Genomic DNA, 19,360 nt, shown 5'->3' on the forward strand with positions numbered 1-19,360 from the left:
CAAATGAAAAATGTATTAAATCAAAAAAGCTGTTCTAAAACGTCAAATTAAGTTTAAAATGCATCGATTATATCTAATGGGGTGCCGCAAATAACGATTTTTCAACAGGCAATTATATAATTTTTATCGAACTTGAACGAACCGGAGTTTGCCTCAAATGCAAGCCCGCTTCAAGAACAGCGTGTAATTAAACTCGATTGCCTCAACATCATTCATTTTGATAACAACTTTTCGCAAACTCGAATCTGTCACATCAGTTGCGCGTGGCACGTCAAATCGAACGGAAGCTAACGATACCATTTGTAATGGAAAAGGTGAATAAAACAATATTATATTAGTATTAATACCGGAATGGGACTAAAAATAGCTATGTTTTAATGGGTGAAATTCCCCACTTATGTTCTTCTTGGGTAACTTTGTTATCACAGCTCCAAAGGCAAGTCACGACTGAACCTTAACCCTGAAATCAATATGTGTGCATCTATCAATTTGCTATCATATCCGGGTAGGTAAAGCGCGACATCGCCTATAATTTGCAACCCTAGGGCTGCTTCGATCTGCCAAACAAAACTTTCTGGCAATGATTAAGTAGCCACACGTGAAGCGAATTAAGTCGTGGGCGTTGTGGATCTCCTTAATACCCGGCATTAAGTCACTTCGTTTTTTAGCTTAAATTGTGTGCCAGCGAGGCCCAATTAAAATCTTTACGGGCTATGATATAATTTTTACACACCAACGAAGGTCTTTAATTATTAGCTTATGGCTGATAGCATTCATTTAATATCGCACCAGCATTAATGGGCTTTTTTTTTAAGTTAACTCAGGAACTCGAATTGAGGACAATGACTGGCTTCGCCACTTCCAGCCCCTTTAATATCGTCTTCGAGGATCTCTATTATCGCGTCGAAGTGGGCAAAGATAGAGGTGAGTGCACTTCGATTCATTCAGAAATTGGATAATAGTGGCTAATAGTTGAAGCTGGCTATTTGCATATCGCCGTGACTGCCATGCAAATCGTATTGAATTCATACTTACACCTATTGAAAATCACTCAAACTGCAGTCAGATCTTTCAGACTGACTTGCAGTTCGATGTAGTCAATAAAATTGCAATTAGATACACGTAATGCATTCATCAAACTCTGATCTTATTCCAATCACAATTGATTCAAATTCCGATAAGTGCTTGTTGACTCGCCCAGAGTTAAGTGATAAATCTTAATGTGCCTAATTGGCTGCGCTACCAAACTACCAATTACAAAATCATAGGGGCCAACTAAGAATTTTATGGGCTAATCGAAGATACAAGATACTTTATTAAAGCGAATTATGAGCAAAGTTCAAGGGTTAAGCACATATAAAGCTGGAAAAGAAAGTGCCCGGCTGGAAGCATAACAACTTGGAGACGCACAATCAAATTCTAAAATTCGCAAAACCCGTTTCCCACAAACTGGCTGGCCATGACAACTCTCTACGTCACGTCTATAAAAAAACTCGAGTTATGGACTCCTCGATACTTCTGCTTCAAATATAACAATCAAATGGCTGGGCAGCAGTCAAGTTTCCTGATCGACGCTTTACGGACATCGATAATTCAATTTATTATGAGCACTTGGCTTGCTTGTAAAAATAAAAAACACTCATTCTTTATAACACCGATCTTAACGCTTAAACGTGTTCCGACTAAGCGTTATTTAAGTAGTTTATCTTAACCGCCTACTGTTCCATGTTTGTTTTTCAAATACTTCTGGCTCGTAGATCAAATCAAATGTTATTCAACTTATTTTGCTGTGAATCACATCCCATAACCGATAACAGATAATTGACGAGCCTTGGGCATAACTTTCGATTCATTAACTGGCATCCCCGAACCGTTTGCTTTTATAGGATGCAGTTCATTGAAATTTATCTAAGGTGCGCTGGGTTCACTCAACCGTGTCGCTGCACCCTCTCAGACCCCCACACCCCCAATCGAAACAGGCCCAAACCCAGCAACAACCAACAATACCCCCAAAGGCCTCCCAAAAGCGTCGACTTCTGGCCAATATATAGATAGATATAGATACCCATATATGTATGTGGGCACATAGAGGGGCTTTGTGGGGGTTGGGGGATCTTGGCGGGGTCAGCGACATTCCCATCGAGCTTTTTTTGGCGCTCAGCTTTTATGCTTCGCATTTGCTGCTGGACTTCGTAGCTGCTATATTTGCTTAATTCCGATTTTTGTGGGCTAAGAAGGCCAGCCGGTTGTTGTCGTTTCCAAATGTTGTACACGCTTTTTGTCAATGGGGGAAGATGATGAAGTTAGACCGCCAGTAGTAGTGGATTGTAGCTGCTTGTGGCATTTAAAGCACACATGTTGCAGTTGTATCTGCTAATGTTGCAGGTTTGTTTACTGATCTGCGCGCTGCTGTTGCAACTTCTCATGTTTCGGCTTTGTTTGCTCTTGATATTGCGGTTTTTGCTGGCCAAGTTGCCACTGCAAATGCCACTGCTACCAACTTGTTTATTTTTACAGCTCTTTTTTGGTGGCTGCTTCTGGTGTTGCTGCTGCTGTTGTTTTTTGTTTCGATGTAGCTGCTTGCTTGTTTTTTGTATTCGCAGCGTGTTTGTGTGCGCCACTCACTCGCAGCGTACGATGTTCGATTTCAATGTCAATGTCAAACGCGATCGCGATCGCATGTCGGCTCAAAGCACGCAGGCAAATGCTGCCGACGGAGCCGCTGACTTCGCCGCCGATTTGTGGCTGCCTTTCGTTGATAACGCCGCACTACAGACCCCCATCTAAGCCAATACACATCCGTAGATACAAAGATACTCTATACGCAGGCTGTCTAGACCGCGAACAGACTCTTGTTTTTAGAACCCTCCAGCGGCAACAGGTTTATCCCAAAAAATGAAAAAATTCGTGGAAGTTAGAACTTTCACAACCAGATCTAAGCTCAATCGTATTCATTTGTATAACCCACACACACACACTCATACATTTTGGTCCATCAATCAAAATGGTAATCAGAACAATAATATTTATGGGTTAACAATTAATTAATAAGGCTATCTGAGCGATTCCAATCGATTAGCGAGTGCATACTATTACGTTTTAGGTAAGTGAATAAATGCAATGCAGTTGATACGATTACAAAAAATCACTCATTATTGAATTTCAATCAATTACTATTTGTTATTTGTACCTTTACAAGCGACTCAGCGGAAGTGGAAAACTTTGCCCATCAGTTGCATATTTTTCAAAAGTACAGATTGCCCACAAAGCATTCAATAGTCGCAAATATTTGTATTATTGCCTTTGGATTACTAAATAAAGCCATAATCAAGGGTTTCATTTGCTCAGCAGAATTAATTTGATAAGCCAATCAATAAACAGGTACACACAACATGCAGCAAGCTCAATATTAATCTAATAGTGCATCGCAGGAATTTATAGATAGATAGATAGATCATCGAATATAAATAGTGTGGCCCCGCTTAATGGCCAATTAGAAATTAGGCTTATCAGTGCAGCTGAATCTCATTTGGTGGTATTTATGAAGGGCTTATGGTCGTGAAACGCACAGTATGGGCTGTAATGTAGCACATCGATAACAATCAACAAGCACGAGTATCTCTTTCTATTGCGTCCATTATTATTGAAGTGCAAATAACAAATATGGGGTCGTATTTCATGACGAATCCAGAGATATGTAACCCTTTTTTCAGCCCGATAAGATCGCCTAATTAAAAGGCTAATCGGAGGGGCGGCAATTGCCATATGCCGAATGACATTTACTGGGTGACGACGCAAATACCCATGGAGTTTAAAGCCGCCAAGTCGGAATTCCCATAGACAGCTTTTACGATACTCACGAGTAATTGTCTATTATTAATCCACTGCATTGGCAATTACCATTCGCGTACTAGAGGTGTGAACAAATTAGTTTCGAGTTAATTTGTTGAATTTTTCAATCCACTCTAGGGCTGTCTTGCAATATTAATCACCTAATCCCTTCCTCAGCATGCGCTTGCACTTTTTGTCCGCCTTATCAAACTGCAAATGCATTGGAGGCATCGTCAGGAGGACGGACTTTGCCCGGCTATATTTGTATTTTGATAGGGCACCTCTACATATAATAGAAAGGCGATAATCCGACTAAGCTACCTCAAAAAACATATTCAAGTTCAAGCTGTACAAGTTCTCAAATGTCAGGCCGGCCAAACGAGCAATTCCCCATTTCAAATGGCTGGTTAACTCTGACCTTCTGTGTCACATTATCACTGATTATATAATCAGCGCTAAGCACAAAATTACAGACCGTGTGTTGCATGGACAACATCAAACTTGAAAAGGAAATATAATAGATCGGCTGGCTGCCAGATAAAGCTGCAACTCTATGACTTGCGGAACGAAATGAAATGTCAGAACATCTGATTGTATACTTTAATTAAAACTCTTAACAAATAAATTATAATTTTTGTGTAATTAATATATAAAAAGCAGCATATAGATTGAACTTTAATTAATCAGAGCATTTGGCGAATGCGACATGTGCATTTTGCACATTGTCCCAAACTCGTAGAATACTGAGAATCGAATTCGACTCGCCGCACAAATCACGCGGGATATCATAAACAATGGGGCCGCGGCTCGAAGAAGCTCCGAGCGACCGCTTTTATTAATAACACTAGGTACAGTGGGCCCTGCTCGGCGCGATACAGTGGCGCATGTATCTACGGCCGCGCTGACGCCGGCAAGCACTTGGAAAAGGCAAACTAGTCGAGCGGCCCAGCGTTGTACTTAGCCAGTCGCTGTCTGAAAGTCGCCTCAGTCTCGCGTCGCAATTCGAGCGATTCGGAAGCGTTTTGTCCACGTCCGAGCTAAGAAGCATATATAGCATATATATATATTCTTGGCCAGAGATATACATGGTATATGGTCTCGGTTCTTCTGCGCGCGTGTTACAAATCAAGAAGTTTGCATATTTTCCGAAATTATAAATAAAATCGTTTCATTCGCCGGTCAACAACAATCGAGTGCCAGCTGTGTTTTTTGGTGTGTTTCGTGTTGGAAAATCGCAAAAAAAGCATTGTGATCGCGAGATCCTATGTTCCCCATTCCTATTAGCCAGTTCAATTTGTGTGAGTCAGCAGAAATAGAAGGAGAAAAATTTTAAATACGCACGCAAATCGAACGGAAAACCTGGCATCCATCTATTCAAATTTATGCCACAAAAATCGTTTCGAAATCGAAAATGCACACCTTTCTGAACTCCGTTGGGGAATAGCTTTAATTTCCAGCTGTGTTCTATTTCCCATTCTACCCCTTTTTTTTATTTTTTATTTTTTTTTTTGGCACGTTCCCCGGTTTTCTGTGTCCCGCTTTTCGGGGCCTTCGCCTCGCTTTCTAGGTCTTATTCTAATTGTAATGAAATCATACAGAAAATAGACCGCAGACACACATCAACAAATGAGGCATAACAATTTATACTCGGCCGATTCTTCTCGGATCAAAGTTCGCCACTCGGAGAGTGGTTTTTGGTCTCTTTCTGTGTGGAGAATCTTGCACAGGGCCTCCGTGTCGGCTACGCAATTAACGCACGTCAGTAGTACGCATACGCCCCGTATGTCGTTCGGGTTTTAATGACCAAATGTTTGGACTTGTTCGCCGCGGCGTCTTGATCAAATAAACTGGAGTATTTATTTGCATTTTATTAGTCAGCGATTATGCCCTGCCAAATTGTGATGATGATATCACCCGTCGCCCGTCACCAGTGCGAACGGACATGGCCAGAACGGAATGGAACCAATGCCAAGATGGCCCCACCCTCGCGGACACGACGATGCCATTGTCACCACCGCACCGCAGAATGTGGGCCAGGCGGCAGGCTCCACTCGGTTGGGGTTGGGGCGGCTCTTATTGCGGGTGCTCCTCGTGATGGTTGTGGTGATGGTGCTAGCGATGGTGATGGTGATGGTGCTGGTGTGGAAAAGTACAATTTGTAATGCAATACCCACCGCTTTGCATGGGGCTTCAAGTTCGCGCCCCAATCTAAACACAAGTGCAAACAAAGTCAGTCATTTCCCATGCAGAGAAAGAAACAGCAAAGAAATTGGCTTCGTTTTTGTCTTTTATTAATATTTTATTAGGTTGTAATTTTGGAAATTAGTAGGTAAATAATTGGCATCTATAGTAGTTCAATTATAGATCAAGGCTAGCCCATTGTGAGCGAGCTGCAAAGCTTGAGAAGTCCTTTGCTTGAGTACGAATATTTGAGTTTAAACTCTGCCGTTTTTTCTCCCAGTGCACATGACACACAGAGCATATATGTGTGCGTGCTTCGGGGGGCGTGAGGGTGCGGCTGTGCAAAAGGCTGACCCTCCTTATCATCTATTGGGGCAAACAAAGGACTTATCGGTCGGTCGGAGCAACTGCACCAAGGAAATGGAAGTCCGATCCGATCCAATCCGAGCTTCTGTTTCCAGCCCAGTTGGCCTTGAGTTCGGATTCGGATTCGGATTCGGATTCCTCTAATCAGTGGAATAGATGATCGCGAGGCAAGAATGTAGCCCAGAGCATAATTTGATTTGGTGTAACCTTGCCGCCACTTTATTCGTTATATCTCTTGGCTATATAGTCGCATATGTGTGTGTGCGTTGTACGGGTGAGAGAATGCGCCCCAAGTGGCTTGAAATCTTCAGCGGGGCGACAGAAGAATTCTATTTTCGGACTATAAAAGCATGAATGAGCGTCACTTAGTGTCTGTCAGTTGTATTCTTCTCTCTTCATGCGCATAATTGTGTTGGATTTCTCGCTGTTATCACTTCGGGGGAATAAAAGTTTGTTTTTCCAAAAGCTCTATCTATGTGGGGCAGTTGAATTTTTTGCACTCTTCCATCGAAGAAGAAGTCAAGACTATAGAAGGAGGAGCTATCAGCTGGGGTCAATTCGATACATTGTTGCAGCCTTTAAACGGCACTATCATAGTCTTATGTAAAGTAAGAGACCTTGCTTGCAGACTGGGCTAATTTACATACCTAATCTCTTAAGATCTAGGAAGTGATTAACTGTTGTAAGCGGTTACAACTTCAAATCATGGCCAATTACTGCAGTGGCTTACAACATTGTTGCCATAATTATAGAGCCACATGCAGTTTAGTTGTTAATTTCAATAAATTAAAAGAAAGACCGCAAAATATTGTGGTAAGCACTTTGCCAGAGACCTTGTTAGTCGATTGCTACTGTACTGGCTCAGCAATATTGGCAATTATTGCGCCAGAAATGGGGTTCATTGTCCATACTTTGGAATTTTTAGCCAGCTTTCAAAAGGTATTGCTAAATTGCTAAATCCGCTGACAGAACTTGACACCCTTCCTGAAGTTTTGACAGCCGATGCATAGATAATTGCCCAAGTGCCGAGTGTGTCTTCTCAGTGTAAACGGCGTGTCGAGATCGCCGCATGAATGAGCTACTATATATTTGCATTTGGCCGTTACGTAAGCGCAATAGCGGCTAATTGAATGCAAAACTTTTTGCCCGACTGCTAAATCACAAAGGGTTGATAGCAGAATAGTAGACGGTTATAGCATCGGGTTATGCGATTATTTATGTTACTTGAGTGCCGCAATACCAATATCCTCGGATTGCACAAGCGATGATGATCATCTTCATCATTGCCGCACACACACGTGCGGGAACTTTTCCCATCCGACGGATTGGGATTGATGGGCAGGCAGGGTGTTTCTCTTTCAGCACTTGCCGGTTTGTTTATACGATTTGTTTTGTTTATGCAAGACCAAGATTAGAACGTATTACTATGCCAGGCATCTGTTTTTCCTAGCCCTAGCACCCGGAACCAAAACACTTGTAGATCGGATCGCAAATTGAAAAGTGGGAGTATCATAGGATGAGTCATGTTCCCAAATGGATAAGAAGTTAGGAATGGAATCTATCTGTCTACTGCAATAATCTAATATATTGCATGAAGTGCCATTGAATCTTAACTACTTAACAACTGACCAGTATAATTTCCATAGACCTTTCCCAACAAACAAGCTCCTCTATCAAATTTTCCCACTTCTCAGCTTATCCATAGGATTGCTTTATGTTCCCCAGTAAAAAACTTCCCATATAACCATACACACATTTTTCAAATGGCAGAGTTTCGGGGAGATTCGACCAGAATGACTCAATTCGAATGTGGAAAAGTCAAAGGCAATGTTATTACAATTTATTTTAATTGATAGCAAGTGGCATTCCAGAGTTCCGAGGCACAAGTGTGTGCCTTCCCAAGACATGTCGGTGTTTCAACCTGCGTTGTTATTGTTGTTATTATTATTATTATTGTTGTTATTATTTGTTATTGCCGTCCGGCCGATGATAGTCGCCTGCATTTGTAATTTTATCGAGCCGCGGGTCAGCAGAGGTTTCAATGGCGAAGGTAGGACAGCTATTAGTAATTGACATTATTTTGCCCAAGCGAATAGATAACCATGGGAGCCCGGGACAGCTGACTGCCGCCCATAAGTAGTGCTGGATCATAATGATAACCTCATTTCGTATATGAAATACACTATACTATAATTATTTGCCGCTTCCGTGCCCGCCGTTGTTTGCTGCGCGAAGGTTTTTTGTGTGCAGCCAAGTGGCGTAAGAAATCTTGAGCCATCAATTCAACGGTCACGTAATCAAGTTCTAAAGCCCCAATTCGAGACGAACTGGTGTCCATTCAAAGGAGCAATTCAATGGTCAGTGGCGCAAGATTCGACAACTGCGGAGTGAGAACAAAAGCCATAAAGTCAGCCGGCAATTACAGTGGTCACTCGATTTTTTACTACAAAATTATGAAAATTGCTTGGCCTTAATGCAGAGCAATTATTTTAAGGTTGCTGGTTTTAATTACTCTGCAGAGAGCAGAATTACATGGGGCAGTGTAAATGGTTTCGGAAACTGATGTTGTCATGAAGGTTGTCTTACAATATTATATAAGTAATTAAACATAAGCTGATGCCTTGACAAATGGCTCAGTTTATATCGGGTGCTCACTGTAGTAGGTTTGCTTCCTCTCTCGCTCTTTCACACCTCTTACAACTCTATTCAGTTTCACTTTTCCAAGTTTGTCGCCAAACCAGTTTTCATTTCTATTCTAAGAACTGACCGCCGCAACGTTCTGTTTTCCACCATTTTCAACGCTTTTTCATGTAATTTCGTAATTATCTGTTTCGCAATTTTCGCTGCTAGTTTTTTGGCGGTTTGGCAATCGGTTCTGTCTACTTGTTGCGGTAATTGTGATCCCCTAGCCCGCAAAACTGAGGCATATCGATGCCCTCAGCCCGCTGAGTCAGCACCGCCAAGCAATATTCCCCAGAAAGTGGTGATCATTCCAGTTTACACCATTTGCATGCCAACAAGTTACAGCCATTCCCTAAAGTCAAGCGTAGGGCAAGTGTTCCATGGAGCGAATTTCCCGAGATCATTAGTAGGTGTAATGGGTATTTGGCGGGCATATTACTAGTGAAACTGAAAGTCACGTAGCGGGTGTTTTCCCTGGAATTGAACTACGTGTTCCATGACTAATTGAATAATTTGCGGAAGTTCTTTGAAAGCGGCCAGCGGAGAAGTGCGAGATGCATATTTAAATCAAATCTGGAATTTTCGCCAACTATTATATGTACATTCTTGCGCCTGCGAAAAGTAACGAGTGGAAATCTCCACAAGCCATTAGCAGAAAAGGTGATTGGGAATTCGCCTAGTCTGCGCCCAATTCTCCCACACTCTCCAACTTTTGTTTACAACTGAGCTTGGAGAAATCACAAGAATAGTATTTCGCACATTAATTTTTAGTTGATTTTTTGTGTTAGATGTTCTGGTTTCGAACAAGGCCGTTCGCTCTATAGCGTATTTTTTTGTATTATTATTATTTTTTCATAATTATTGCTTTCCACGCAGGTGTGAGTTAATGGCTGAATGGCTTGGAATTGGCACCTTGTGCGTTGTTCTCGACGGCCCAAAAGCTAAAAAAAAACATGACTTACTAAAGTTTAAACTTGAAATTTAATGCCATTCTGCCGGCTCCTTTGCGATTGTTGACTTCCAGCGCGTTTTCCATTGCGGGCTGAGTTGTTTTTTTTTTAATTTTCGATTTGATATGCGAGTGTGCTTTGCGCTGCCTGATTATAATTTTTATATATTGTTTTTGTTTTAGTGCTTTGCTCTGGCTGACGCCGGCAGAGGCAGCGACAGAGCAGCGACTGAGCAGCGGCAGAGCTTCCCACCTTTTCAGTCGGCGGCGAGTTCTTCCGCAGTTATCAGCTGTCTGCCAACGGGGGCGCATGCGCAGATCGCTTGTTAGTTTTTCAACGTGATTTTCCCATGCTAGCTTTTCCGCAAGGAAAATTCAGAGCCCGCATACTGAGTTCAAAGTGTAGAAAACTTAAGAAACGGTTCGCCAGTTTTCGTTACGAAAATCCACGAGCCTTGAGGTCACTCGTTTTGATATAATTTCCGATTCCCGCAACAACACACATTGCAACTGGAAAGCTGGACCAACCAGATGGCTGGCAATCCATTATAATACTGTTGTTTGTTTTCCTGCGCGCAGCCACTTCGAGAACGATTCCAGAGTGCTCTTCGCCGAATTTGATATGTGTAAATAATGTGCAGGGCGAGCGAGCAGAGCCAATAAATATATTCCGATAAGGTTCCGAAATAAATCAGCGTTCAAACGCTTAAACGTTTTGTAAACAGCACGGTGGAACACCAAGAGTACACACAAAATGGATAGCAGCAAGTTATTGAAGAATGTCTACGGCATCGACATTCACTTCGAAGATCTCGTCTACCAGGTCAACGTACCCAAAAAGCAAGGTAAGTGCACAAAAAGGCCAAAAATGTGTCTCAAATCGGAAGTGAGACGGGTATTTCATTGGAGGATCTTTTATTTCAAATCATATAGTTCAAATCTCATAGTGCCACTTCATTTCTCCCAGTGCACTCCATTAGCTCCAAGTGGAAATTGACTATCTCTATTAGCACCGAAAGTGTGCCGGAAGAAAAGATCCCGGAGCACAGGTGTTACTCCTTGATAATCTAGTCTCAATAGAGCAGACGATTGCCGCAAATGGGGCACATGCAAAGATCGCGCACGAGTTCCCAAGTGGAACAGGCCATCGTTTTTTGGATTGACCCATCCGAAATAATACGAAGCATACGCTTCTGCTTTACGATGTATGCACTTTTAATGAGCGTTTTTAGCCTGTTAACCTTATTGCTAGCTGGTTAACTGAAAGTTACACAAACCGAATAGCATAAAGGTTTTAACACAAACCCCAACCAGCAATCAACTAAAATATAGTAGCTAGTATTGACTCACATTATATTGCAACAATTAACTAATCACTTATGTTTGCCATCCATTTGATTTATATTCACAGAGAAGAAGTCGGTGCTGAAGGGCATCAAGGGTACGTTCAAGTCGGGCGAACTGACCGCCATTATGGGCCCCTCGGGGGCGGGCAAATCTAGTCTTATGAACATCCTCACCGGTCTGACGAAATCCGGCGTCAGCGGGAAGATCGAGATCGGGAAGGCGCGCAAGCTGTGCGGCTACATAATGCAGGACGATCACTTCTTTCCCTACTTCACCGTGGAGGAGACCATGCTGATGGCGGCCACACTTAAAATCTCCAACCAGTGCGTCAGTCTCAAGGAAAAGCGAACTCTGGTAGGAAACCCAAGCAATTAACTTTAGGAGCATGCAAATCTAAATTCCCTTCTTTTTTTTGAGTGCACACTAATTGACTTGTGATTTACAGATCGACTATCTGCTGAACTCGCTGAAGCTGACGAAGACGCGGCAGACGAAGTGCTCCAACCTGAGTGGCGGCCAGAAGAAGCGCCTGTCCATCGCCCTAGAGCTGATAGACAATCCAGCTGTGCTATTTTTAGACGAGCCCACAACGTGAGTGAGAGCGAGTTCCATTGTGGTCCTCGAAACCAGTTGCGCTCCGATCAGATTCCAAAATTGACACATTCCGACCTTGAATCACCCACAGCGGCTTGGACAGCTCCTCCTCCTTCGACACCATCCAGCTGCTGCGCGGCCTGGCCAACGAGGGACGGACCATCGTGTGCACCATCCACCAGCCGTCGACCAACATCTACAATCTCTTCAACCTGGTGTACGTGCTCAGCGCGGGTCGATGCACCTACCAGGGCACGCCCCAGAACACGGTCATGTTTCTCAGCAGCGTGGGCCTGGAGTGCCCGCCCTACCACAATCCCGCCGACTTCCGTGAGTAGCTGCTGCCAAACGGGGCGCCCTTCCCTTTCGGCAACTCACTTGGGATCCCATTAATTGGCATTTAATGCGGCACCATCCTAATTGAACCCGTTCAATACCCAAGCTGGTGAGCGGGAAAAGGGCGTGTCATTAAAGGTGTTAATCATTTCAGTGCTGGAATGCGCGAACGGGGACTACGGCGATCAGACGGAGGCTCTGGCGGAAGCGGCCAAGGACATACGCTGGAGATACGATCAGCAGTTGATGCAGGGCGAGGATGCCGATGCGCCTAGCGAGACGCAGGTGGCCAAGTTCAACGAATCTCAGTCACCGGGGCAGGTCCAGGTGCAGGTGCAGAAGATCGAGATCCAGAACATGGAGTCCTCGAAGGATCTGACCAAGCACACCTATCCGCCCACGGAATACATGCGACTGTGGCTGCTCATCGGCCGCTGTCACCTTCAGTTCTTCAGGGATTGGGTGAGTTAGCTTGGCTCTTACCACAATTTAAGCCCTTATTAAGTATTTAAACACCCTTTCCAGACTCTGACCTACCTGAAGCTGGGCATTCACGTGCTCTGTTCCATTTTGATTGGCTTGTTCTTCGGCGATTCGGGCAGCAATGCCACCAAGCAAATTTCCAACGTCGGCATGATCATGATCCATTGCGTATATCTCTGGTACACCACCATTATGCCGGGCATATTGAGATGTAAGTCGGGATGGGGGAGCGCATACTATGTGCCTCTTTCTATAATACGATGCGTGTTACAGATCCCGCCGAAATAGAGATCATCAGGAAGGAGACCTTCAACAACTGGTACAAGCTGCGCACCTATTACCTTGCCACCATCATCACATCCACTCCAGTCCATGTGAGTGTACAATCCTTTGGATTCCTGGAAAGCCTATCCACACGTACTCATATATTCTCACTCCCTTTTCAGATCATCTTCTCGACGGTGTATATAACGATAGGATATCTGATGACGGATCAGCCCGTGGAGATGGATCGATTTGTTAAGTATCTGCTAAGTGCGGTGGTGGTCACGATCTGTGCGGATGGTCTGGGCGTCTTCCTGGGCACCGTGCTGAATCCAGTGGTAAGTTGAGAGCTCTTTAACCAAGTGCTAGAATCCTTTGTCACCACAAACTTCATTGGCAGAATGGAACTTTCGTTGGCGCCGTTTCGACGTCGTGTATGCTGATGTTCTCCGGCTTCCTCATCCTGCTGAATCACATTCCGGCTGCCATGAGGTTCATGGCCTATATATCGCCACTTCGCTACGCCCTCGAGAACATGGTGATCTCGCTGTACGGCAACCAGCGTGGCCAGTTGATCTGCCCGCCCACGGAGTTCTATTGCCACTTCAAGTGAGTGCATCCTGTGCAAGCTGCAAATATTCAAAGTACTCATTTATTATTGACTCGATTAGGAACGCTGTGACTGTGCTGCGACAATTTGGTATGGAGGGCGGCGACTTTGGGTACAACATCCTCATGATCCTCATGCAAATAGCGATATTCAAGGTTCTGGCCTACTTTACGCTGAAGCACAAGATCAAGACGAACTGAGGGGGGCTTTTAGTATTCGGCTTAATTTGAATCGAATGTGATTTTATGTTACTTATGTATGTATATCGCTTAGCTGCAAGTAAACCCAATCTTTTATATACCGGCGTGTGATACTTTAACAAATGCAACGGACCATTGCAATATGTGAGTGCCAACTGTTGCGGCAACCTCTAAGCATAGCGAATCATAGTTTTTATACTGTTTATGTATGGATAACTAACCTTTATATATGTACGTGTAGTTATTTATCTAGTTAACCTAATTGTAAGCGAGACCTGTATGAACAAACGAAATAAACAAGAAGTTTAAGCAAATGAGTTGCGCATGAATTTCTATGGCACTAAATGCGATTCCATTCTGGGGTTAATGTCTCTTTAATAACACTTTTCAAATATTTAAAAGTCCGTTACGAAAATTCAAAACGTTATAGTGTAAACTTTACGTTAAACGTTACGTCAGTCAAGTAGTGCTGCTCTTACTTGCGTTGCCCTTGCTTTTCGTCATCTGGCAGCACTGTAAGGGTATGTTAATTTCATTGATGTGGCAGCACTAGCGCATTGCAGAAAATTTCTTTGCTTGCAAAACAATAATAAGCTTTCTTAATTTTAGTCGAATAACAATAGAAAACCAACGACGAGAGGCAGTATAACAGCACAGAAAACATGTTTCGATCAAGTTTCGACAAAAACTTAGGTAAGAAATACCCAAGTCAAGGAATTAAGCCAATGAGCAAAAATGACTCATCGAAAAACAAAAAAAAAAGAACAAGAATTTAAGAAGTAACAATAAAAAGGCGATTGAACTCCAAAGCAATTGGAGATTGTGATAAACACACAAAGGTCTAACAATTACGCATGCTCCACTCCCAGAAAATGCCACCAGTCACTTGCGTTTGGAGCCCGACTGGCCCTCAATTCTCCTGATTTGCGATGAAATCAACCAGAAAGATGTCACGTAAGTTTTGGGGGATTCCCCAGATTTGTCATTTTAATCAAAAACCTTCGATTTGCAGCCCCAAGAATGCCTTCGCCGCCATCAAGAAGAAGATGAACTCGCCCAATCCGCACTCCTCCTGCTATTCCCTCCTGGTCCTCGAGAGCATCGTCAAGAACTGCGGCGCACCCGTTCACGAGGAGGTGTTCACCAAGGAGAACTGCGAGATGTTCAGCAGCTTCCTCGAGTCCACGCCCCACGAGAACGTGCGCCAGAAGATGCTGGAGCTGGTGCAGACCTGGGCCAACGCCTTCCGCTCCTCGGACAAGTACCAGGCCATCAAGGTAGGATTGGGTGCTCCATCTAATGGGCTTTTTACTATGAGATTCAAGCGCTTTTAGGCTATAGAAACGTACTATAGTAGAATGTAGGTTCTCTTTTGCATTGAAAATAACACTTTGCATCACCCCAGCACACTTAGTTCAAAATCCGCACCTGTGCTTTGCCATTAATTTAATTAGTAGAGAACAACTGTTTGCTGCTGAGCAAAACCCATTGAAATGTCATCAGTTGAATAGAAATGAGCTCCGAGGAGGAACTAAGCATTGAGGAGGAATCCCCTGTAGACTCACTCCACCCAACTACACCTACCATTGCTAACAATTGCATTCTCTGCAGGACACCATGACCATCCTGAAGGCGAAGGGGCACACGTTCCCTGAACTTCGGGAGGCAGATGCCATGTTCACGGCGGACACGGCGCCCAACTGGGCAGATGGCAGGGTATGCCATCGCTGTCGCGTGGAGTTCACCTTCACCAACCGAAAGCACCACTGCCGGAACTGCGGCCAGGTCTTCTGTGGCCAGTGCACGGCCAAGCAGTGTCCGCTGCCCAAGTATGGCATCGAAAAGGAGGTGCGTGTGTGCGACGGCTGCTTCGCTGCACTCCAGCGCCCGACGAGCGGCAGTGGCGGTGCCAAGTCCGGACCACGTCCGGCGGACAGCGAGCTACCGGCTGAGTATCTGAACAGCACTTTGGCGCAGCAGGTGCAGGTGAGTCACTCTGGAAAACAGCTATCTTATCGAAACAGAACAGCCGTTTAATGGCCAAACCATATTCCTTTTAGACACCAGCACGCAAGACCGAGCAGGAACTCAAGGAGGAGGAGGAACTGCAGCTGGCCCTGGCCCTCAGTCAATCGGAAGCGGAGCAACAGAAGCCCAAGCTGCAATCCCTGCCAGCCGCTGCCTATCGCATGCAGCAAAGGTCTCCCAGTCCGGAGGCACCGCCAGAGCCCAAGGAGTACCACCAGCAGCCGGAGGAGGCTACCAATCCGGAGCTGGCCAAGTACTTGAACCGCAGCTACTGGGAGCAGCGCAAGATCAGCGAATCGTCCTCCATGGCAAGTCCCTCGGCACCGAGCCCCATGCCTCCAACTCCGCAGCCCCAGCAGATCATGCCCCTGCAGGCCAAGAGTGCGGATGAAGTGCAGATCGATGAGTTTGCCGCCAATATGCGCACGCAGGTGGAGATCTTTGTGAACCGCATGAAGTCGAACTCGAGTCGCGGCCGCAGCATCTCCAACGACTCCTCTGTGCAGACCCTCTTCATGACCCTGACCTCGTTGCACTCCCAGCAGTTGTCGTACATCAAGGAGATGGACGACAAGCGCATGTGGTACGAGCAGCTGCAGGACAAGCTCACCCAGATCAAGGACTCGCGGGCTGCGCTGGACCAGCTGCGTCAGGAGCACGTGGAGAAGCTGCGCAGGATCGCCGAGGAGCAGGAACGTCAGCGGCAGATGCAGATGGCCCAGAAGCTGGACATAATGCGCAAGAAGAAGCAGGAGTATCTGCAATATCAACGACAGTTGGCACTGCAGCGCATCCAGGAGCAGGAGCGCGAGATGCAGCTGCGCCAAGAGCAGCAGAAGGCGCAGTATTTGATGGGCCAGTCGGCTCCACCTTTCCCCTACATGCCGCCATCGACTGTGCCGCAACACGGATCGCCCTCGCATCAGCTTAACAACGTCTATAATCCCTATGCTGCCGGTGTGCCCGGCTATTTACCTCAGGGTCCTGCCCCGGCTCCCAACGGACATGGCCAGTTCCAGGCCATTCCGCCGGGCATGTACAATCCGGCAATGCAGCAGCCAATGCCGCCGAATCTACAGCCCGGCGGATTAATGCAACAGCCCGCGCCACCTGGAAATCCCCAGATGATGCCGCCCATGCCCGAAAATCAGTTTGCCAACAATCCTGCTGCTATCCTCCAGCAGCCGCAAGTCCCGCAGCAGCATTCGATCGCCCAGCCTCCTCAAATGCCATTCCAACCGCAGCCTCAACAGATCCCTGGTCAGCAGCCACAGCAGATTCCTGGTCAGCAGCCTCAGCCACTCCCTGTTCAGCAGCCCCAGCCACAACCCCAAATGGGTCACGTGATGCTGCAGCAGCACCAGGCTCCTCCAGCAGCACCGGCACCTCCAATCACCGAAATCGCCAACAATCAAGTCCAAGCGGTGGCTGCTGCACCTGCTCCGCCGCAAAACGAACCGGGACCCGCATCCGTTAAAGCTGAGGAGCCGGCTACGGCGGAACTGATTAGCTTCGATTAATCCAAGATATGTTATTCCATTTGTATTGCCCTTCAGGGCTGGGTCAAACCGTTCTCGTGTGGTTCTTAGGCCAAAAATGTATGTTTTGTTTAGTTGAACGCGGTTATTAGTTACTACTTCAAAAGTTTTTGTTGCGCGAAAGGAACATGCTAAATTTTAAGTTTAGACAAAATTTATGGAGGCAAAAAGACAGTTGAAAAATGCTGCACGAGATCTGTTCAAGTCGAGGCCCGCTCTTTTATCACGTTTTAACCGACTAATGTTATTCCACAATAAACATAACTTTGTATTTGTATTTATAACTTTGTAATTGTCAAAAATGAATTTAAGATACATGTACATTTAAGTAGAACAACCATTGTAAAGTTGTGCGTTTAGGCATCCGAAAGGGCAGCCACTCCTGGCAGGATCTTACCCTCCAGCAACTCCAGGGAGGCTCCTCCACCGGTGGATACATGCGACACCTTGTCGGCGCCTCCGAACTTCAAGCAGGCGGTGGCGGTATCCCCACCACCGACGATTGTGGTGGCTCCTCTGTTAGTGGCCCCGATTACTGCCTCCAGCATGGACTCGGTGCCCTTGGAGAACAGCTCGTTTTCGAACAAGCCCGGCGGTCCGTTCCACACGATGGTTTGGGACGCACAAATTGCGCCAGCAAACATCTCACTAGATGCCTGGCCATGGTCCATACCCATCATATCCCCCGGTATGCCCTGTGTGGCATCCACATGTTCCACTTTAACCGGCTGCTTGTCGATCTTGTTGGCTATGACGAAGTCAATTGGAAATAGTATGTTCACGTCCTTCTCCTTCGCCTTGCAGACTATGTCGTTGACCAACTCGGATCCCTTCTCATCGAAGAGGGACTTTCCAATCTCCATGCCATTGAGCACTTTGAGGAAGGTGAAGGCCATGCCACCGGATATGATCATGGCCGTCACATTGTTCAGGAGGTTCGTTATCAGCGGAATTTTGTCGGCTATCTTGGCGCCACCCAGAATGGCCAAGAAGGGCTTGGCCGGATCGTGGAGAACCTTGGCAAAGTACTCCAGCTCCTTATCCAGCAGGAAGCCAGCCGCTCGCACCTTGTAGCCATCGCCCATCATGGAACTATGCGCTCGATGTGCTGTTCCAAAGGCATCGTTCACATATATCTCGCCCAGTTGCGCCAACTTGGCTCGGAATTCCTTGACCTTCTCGGGATCTGCCTTGACCTTCTTCTTGTTCTCGTCCTTGCTGCTGCCCGTCTCCTCGGCATAGAAACGAAGATTCTCCAGCAGGACCACAGTGCCGTCGGAGGGATCTTTCAAAGCTTTCAGGGTGTTATCACCCACGCAGTCGTCCAGGAATTGGACAGGCTTGCCCAGCACACTTTCCAGCTCCTTGGCCACCGGTTCCAGGCTAAACTTTTTGTTCTTCTTGCCATCAGGACGTCCCAAGTGGGATGCCAAAACCTAGACAAAAAATTAAGTTATTCATTCTATACTTTTTAGGAATAGAAAGAAGATATATGAACTCACCAGGGACTTACATTTCTTTTCCAAGGCATATTTAATAGTGGGAAGTGCGGAAACTATTCTTTGGTTGTTGGTTATTTTACCATCTTTCATGGGTACATTAAAGTCCACTCTAAAAATAAAGTTATAGATCACACACACGTATCTCTCAAGGATACTCACCTCATAAAAACCCTTTTTCCAGCCACATCTACATTTTTTAAGCTCAACTTCTTTACTTGCTTTCCATTGCAATCGTCTTTGCTAAAAAATCGTTGAAACTTTAAATTTGTGAATCGAGATTGAGCCCGTTGGTATAAGCTCTGCCGCATAGGAAGCATATTAAATAAATTTAAATGTTTTTGACTGAAAATCCAATGCACAATGAGGGGGTCATTAACTATTTTCAATAATTTTCGAAAAACTAGAAGAAAAATCAAGTCCTATGGCAACACCAAGTTAAATTACTTCAC

At 45.3% G+C, this 19,360-nt stretch overlaps 3 protein-coding genes across 5 annotated transcripts; 2 read left to right on the forward strand and 1 right to left on the reverse strand.

The window, feature by feature from the left end:
* Window positions 1-230: 230 nt before the first annotated feature.
* On the forward strand, window positions 231-14,157 carry LOC6613135 (ATP-binding cassette sub-family G member 1). 3 transcript variants are annotated; one of them, XM_032719219.1, is made up of 11 exons: window positions 231-314; window positions 816-924; window positions 11,421-11,710; window positions 11,802-11,947; window positions 12,042-12,280; window positions 12,441-12,748; window positions 12,812-12,980; window positions 13,043-13,143; window positions 13,216-13,371; window positions 13,434-13,642; window positions 13,705-14,157. In XM_032719219.1, exons 1-11 carry the CDS (start codon window positions 306-308, stop codon window positions 13,841-13,843), a joined length of 1,875 nt encoding a protein of 624 aa, XP_032575110.1. In that variant the 5' UTR covers window positions 231-305; the 3' UTR covers window positions 13,844-14,157. The 3 variants fall into 3 exon arrangements, with proteins under 3 accessions (XP_032575110.1, XP_032575179.1, XP_002037616.1); XM_032719288.1 differs by lacking the exons at window positions 231-314; window positions 816-924 and adding exons at window positions 4,825-5,043; window positions 10,589-10,854; XM_002037580.2 differs by lacking the exons at window positions 231-314; window positions 816-924 and adding exons at window positions 5,040-5,129; window positions 10,589-10,854.
* Window positions 14,158-14,381: 224 nt separating this feature from the next.
* Window positions 14,382-17,690, forward strand: LOC6613136 (hepatocyte growth factor-regulated tyrosine kinase substrate). Its single transcript, XM_002037581.2, has 5 exons — window positions 14,382-14,536; window positions 14,713-14,797; window positions 14,856-15,120; window positions 15,455-15,829; window positions 15,904-17,690. The coding sequence occupies exons 1-5, from the start codon at window positions 14,506-14,508 to the stop codon at window positions 17,389-17,391; spliced, it is 2,244 nt and encodes a 747-aa protein (XP_002037617.1). The 5' UTR covers window positions 14,382-14,505; the 3' UTR covers window positions 17,392-17,690.
* A 24-nt stretch (window positions 17,691-17,714) lies between these two features.
* LOC6613137 (phosphoglycerate kinase) lies at window positions 17,715-19,309 on the reverse strand. Its single transcript, XM_002037582.2, has 3 exons — window positions 19,071-19,309; window positions 18,912-19,020; window positions 17,715-18,845 (listed from the first exon to the last, which is right to left on the reverse strand). Exons 1-3 carry the CDS (start codon window positions 19,226-19,228, stop codon window positions 17,766-17,768), a joined length of 1,347 nt encoding a protein of 448 aa, XP_002037618.1. The 5' UTR covers window positions 19,229-19,309; the 3' UTR covers window positions 17,715-17,765.
* Window positions 19,310-19,360: the final 51 nt, after the last annotated feature.

This window comes from Drosophila sechellia, chromosome 2L (assembly GCF_004382195.2).
Source record: "Drosophila sechellia strain sech25 chromosome 2L, ASM438219v1, whole genome shotgun sequence".
NCBI lineage: Eukaryota > Metazoa > Arthropoda > Insecta > Diptera > Drosophilidae > Drosophila > Drosophila sechellia.